This window comes from Pygoscelis adeliae, unplaced genomic scaffold (genome assembly GCF_000699105.1).
Source record: "Pygoscelis adeliae isolate BGI_AS28 unplaced genomic scaffold, ASM69910v1 Scaffold784, whole genome shotgun sequence".
NCBI classification, from domain to species: domain Eukaryota; kingdom Metazoa; phylum Chordata; class Aves; order Sphenisciformes; family Spheniscidae; genus Pygoscelis; species Pygoscelis adeliae.
This window is the reverse complement of record NW_008824680.1, coordinates 22488-26459: the sequence shown is the minus strand read 5'-3', so window position 1 is coordinate 26459 and position 3972 is coordinate 22488. Positions and strand designations below refer to the sequence as shown.

The following is a 3972-nucleotide window of genomic DNA, read 5'->3' as shown; positions in this document are numbered from 1 at the left end:
AACCCCCCATGATTGTACTGAAATTGTCTTTTCTTGAGAGTTAAGCGGAAACGGCGGCACGGCAGCAGAGCTCGGGGCGGGGGGAAAGGAGAAGTTCAGCGACGGTGAGAAACGGGACCGGTTTTGAGCTGGTGAGTGGGTTTTTTTAACCATTTTGCAATAGTTATTTTAACCAAAAATCCCTTTTTCCACGGTTTGGGGGTGAGGCTTGCAAGCGATTTTACCGATTTTTTTCCTTTTTTCGGGATTTGCACGTCATTAATAGGCAAAAAATGGGAGCGTGGAGCCTCCGGATCCCCCCGGAGCTGCGTGAGTTCATCCGGCTCTCGAGCGGCAATTTTGAAATGTACTTTTCTCTCTTTTTTTTTTTTTTTTTAACGGGCGCATTGAAAAGTGGAAACAGGGGGAAAAAATAATGCTGAAGTCAGCAGTTCCAGGACTTTTCGCAAATCCAGTAGTTGGAGTGGGAGCATCTGTCGTCGTTCCAGATGCCGTCGGGCCCGATGCTGCCGCAGTCCTTCTGGTCCTTGTCTTTGTTCTCCTTCCACGTGTTCCAGTAGCTGGAGAAAGGAGGAGGAAAACGAGGGGAAGAAGGAAAAGGGAAAAGAGTAAAGAAATAAAAACGAGCCCCACGGCAGCGGAGCGCTCTCAGGAAGAGGTAAAATTTGTATTTCGAGGGAAGGAAACCACTAAAAAGCTCCGTTTTTTTTTTTACCACCGGCAAGGAAACGCTCTGATACTACCATTTTCTCCAAGTCAGCCCTTTGACTTACGTAAAACTACCAAAACCCAAAGTTTCGGTGGGTCAACTTCACCTTTTTCCATTTATTTTCTGGTTATTTTCCAGTTTTGGGGAATCCCCGGAGGGAATTTTTACCTAATACTTGTATAGTCGCCGTTAGTCCAGACCCAGTTGCCTTCCTCCACCTGATCCGTCACACCCAGCCAGTACGTGCTGCTGTTGTTAATATTGTCCTTCAGGAAATTCTAGAAAAGCAGAATTGGTTAAAACAGCCCCAAAACAGTAATTCCGGTGGACTACGGAGCATCTCGAGGCTTTCGGCAATTAGGGTGAGGTCATCGCCGTGATATCTGAGCAGTGGTTTTTGGCAAATAGTGAACAATTTGGGTGTGTTTGGGTATAAACATCTCCGGAAAGGAGATGTTGACCTTTTTTTCTCCATTTTTAGCACTTTTTCCTAAAAACGGGAGGTCATAGTCGACTGAACTCGACTTGGCCATCGGCGCTTCTCTCCACCTCCAAATAACTCGGAGCGCGATGGCCAATCTCGGCTAATTTGAGCCCAAACCAGAGGTTTTAGAGTTCCTGTGTTTGCCAGAGCAGGAATTCTCCGAGAAAATGGGTATTTTGGGCACCGTGTAAGCCGAGAAACTGGTTATTTTTCACTCCGACTGACCTGCTCCGGCTCCGAGTTGATGACGACCAGGTGAGCGCCTTGGTCGGTGCAGATCTCCTTCGCGTCCGACCAGCTCATCGTCTCAGTCGAGAAGGAGTAGCAGCTTTTCTCGAAGATCTTCCAGCCGGCCGAGCACTTCTTGCTGTCCAAGACGGATTTGCAGATCAGCGCTGGAAGGACGAGAAACCCCCCCCCAAATCCAGGCGAAAATCAGGTCGGTTTGGGTCTTTTTTCCTCAAAAAAAACATTTTGAGATGGTGACATCTCAAAATCGGCATAGATCACCCAACTTTTCCGTCCCTAAGACCAGTGTGGTCTTTCTGGGCTAAAACCAGGAGGTTTCTCTCCTGGCGCACGACGACGAGAGACCGTCGAGATGGAGACCGCGGCTTTACCTGCGATGTCCTGCAATTCCTCGTAGTATTTCTGCATCCCGCTCCGCATCCGCGTCTGTTCCCGTTGCGTCTCCGACAGCCCCTGCCGCACTGGGGAGCGCAGCGGGGTGAGCGATGGCCGCCAGCCCCGTCCCCTCCCCGACTTGTTCCTGCTTCTCCCCTCCGGTTTACCCAAATCTTGAGCTTTTTCCCCCAGGATTTATCACTTTTCCACGTGTGGAAATCTCAATCAGGGCTGCAAAAGCTCTTACACCGCCGCCCGCCGGCTTTGCTGCATGGTTTTCTTTTTCTCTTTGGGTGACATTTTGCTGCAATATCACTCATAATATAATTTAATTAATCGCTCATTTGGCAGCGGTTAAGGATTTGGCCCATTATATTTGACTTTTGCAGAATTTTCTGTAGGATTTACGTCTTTCCCTTCCCGTAACGTTCAACAGAGATAATGGGGTGGATTTTCCCCCCAGTAAGATCCTAATCAGGATGAATCCCGTGATATCCCAAGGGCTGATTTGCTCCTATTTGCGCTCTTTTGGGGCTAATTCCTTCGGGATCGGGGCATGAGCTCAGTCGGTGTCCGATCGACACCACTACCCCGGTGTAATTCCCGGTGGAAATCAGAAACAAGTCAGTCGAAGTCGGCGTTGCTTCACTAAGAGACAGAGCAGAACCAGGAGCCGCTCGAAAAGACAATTTGATTTTTGTCCTTAATTTACACCAAAAGGCAAAACCGGTGCCAGAAAAGGGCCAAACACCACAAAATCAGTGTCTCCCAACAGCCGTTAAACTTCACCGCGGGGATGTGAGTCCGAGGACCTACCGTTGGCTTGATTCTCCGTGTAGTTTGACCTCAAGAGCTTTAACTCTGCCATGATTTCCATCTCTGAAATGAAAACGAAAGAAAAAACCTGGCTGGATCACACCGAGGAATCGCGAGCGGCGTCTAAATTTGCCCAATTGATGGCTTTTTTTGGGCCGAGTGGGGAATTCCAGGGTGGATTTACTCTGGATTTACACCCTGTAGCAAATGGGCGGTGCTGCTGGCGCAGGCAGAAGGAGGCAGCACCCAGATGTAGCGCACTGGGGGCAATTTGGTGATAAAACCCTAAAATTCCCATGCCGAGGTGGAATTAAAACCAAATGGTGACGACGGACGGGCTTTAGCTGCAGTTTCCCCGTGGACGGACATTTAAAGCATCGCGGGCACAAGCCGTGTGTTATTTTTAACAGTGAAAATGCTTTTTTTGGGGTGTTTTAAGCAAACCAGCTGCTTCCCGGCCCGGCAGGGACCCTTCCGGGTACACTTACGCTTCACCATGGCCAGCGCGAAGAGCAGCACCCACGCGATGAAGCTCAGCGCTACCAGGATGTAGAGGATGGCCACCGACGTCATCCTGCGGCTCTGTCCCCTGCCACCTCTGGACTCCGGGTCACCTGCGGAGAGCAGCGCGGAAGAAACTGGGGAGGAATCCCAGCTTCCCGGGTCTGGATCCGGCCGAGGCCTCCGCTGCGGGATAGCGGCATCGGTCGAGAGTGACTCACCCTTTTGGGAAGGATTTAGGGATGCCGGTTTCCCTGCCAGGATGTAAACCCCTGTTGGGAGGAAGGAAAGAGTCACCGGGGGATGTTTTTGGGGCATTTTAGGGCCAAATCCTGCCCCACGGAGGTCCTTGACCGCACAGGCGGCGCGGGGAGAGGAGGTGGGTGCTACCTGTGCCTCCTTTGCTCCTCTGGCTCTGCAGATCTTCATCGGCCGCTGGCAGCTTGTGGCCACGATCCGACTCCGACAGGGACACATCATCATAATCATCCTCGAAGCTGTCCGGGGACGCTACGCGAGAGGAAAAAACCAGGTGAAAATCAGGGTTTTACACCAACTGGGAATCCCAGCCATTAACGATCAGCTCAGTCCTTCAGAAAGCGTGAAAAATCATGGAATCACAGGATGGTTTGGGTTGGAAGGGACCCTGAAGATCACCCGGTTCCAAATCGCCCCCTGCCATGGGCGGGGACAGGGCCGCCTTCCACTAGACCAGGTTGCTCAAAGCCCCGTCCAACCTGACCTTGAAGACTTCCAGGGATGGGCCAATGCAATTTCCCTTCCCCTTCGGTAAATCCACAGCACCTCTGGCAAAGTTTTTATTCCCTTTTCTCAATAT

General features: G+C 51.0%; 2 protein-coding genes across 2 annotated transcripts in view; one reads left to right on the top strand and one right to left on the bottom strand.

Annotated features, from left to right (window-relative positions):
* Window positions 1–127, top strand: part of LOC103916200 (putative EGF-like module-containing mucin-like hormone receptor-like 4) — a gene marked incomplete at its 5' end in the record, with an annotated part of 10462 nt that extends 10335 nt beyond the window's left edge. Inside the window, one exon of the mRNA XM_009323160.1 lies at window positions 41–127. Coding sequence (XP_009321435.1) covers window positions 41–127 — 87 coding nt within the window. The remainder of the gene's footprint in view (window positions 1–40) is intronic.
* A 260-nt stretch (window positions 128–387) lies between these two features.
* Window positions 388–3972, bottom strand: part of LOC103916199 (CD209 antigen-like protein A) — a 4500-nt gene continuing 915 nt past the window's right edge. Inside the window, exons 3-10 of the mRNA XM_009323159.1 lie at window positions 3525–3644; window positions 3356–3406; window positions 3122–3247; window positions 2634–2696; window positions 1814–1903; window positions 1419–1588; window positions 878–987; window positions 388–560 (exon numbers count right to left, since the gene is read on the bottom strand). Of these exons, the coding sequence (XP_009321434.1) occupies window positions 425–560; window positions 878–987; window positions 1419–1588; window positions 1814–1903; window positions 2634–2696; window positions 3122–3247; window positions 3356–3406; window positions 3525–3644 (866 nt within the window). The 3' untranslated portion in view covers window positions 388–424. The remainder of the gene's footprint in view (window positions 561–877; window positions 988–1418; window positions 1589–1813; window positions 1904–2633; window positions 2697–3121; window positions 3248–3355; window positions 3407–3524; window positions 3645–3972) is intronic.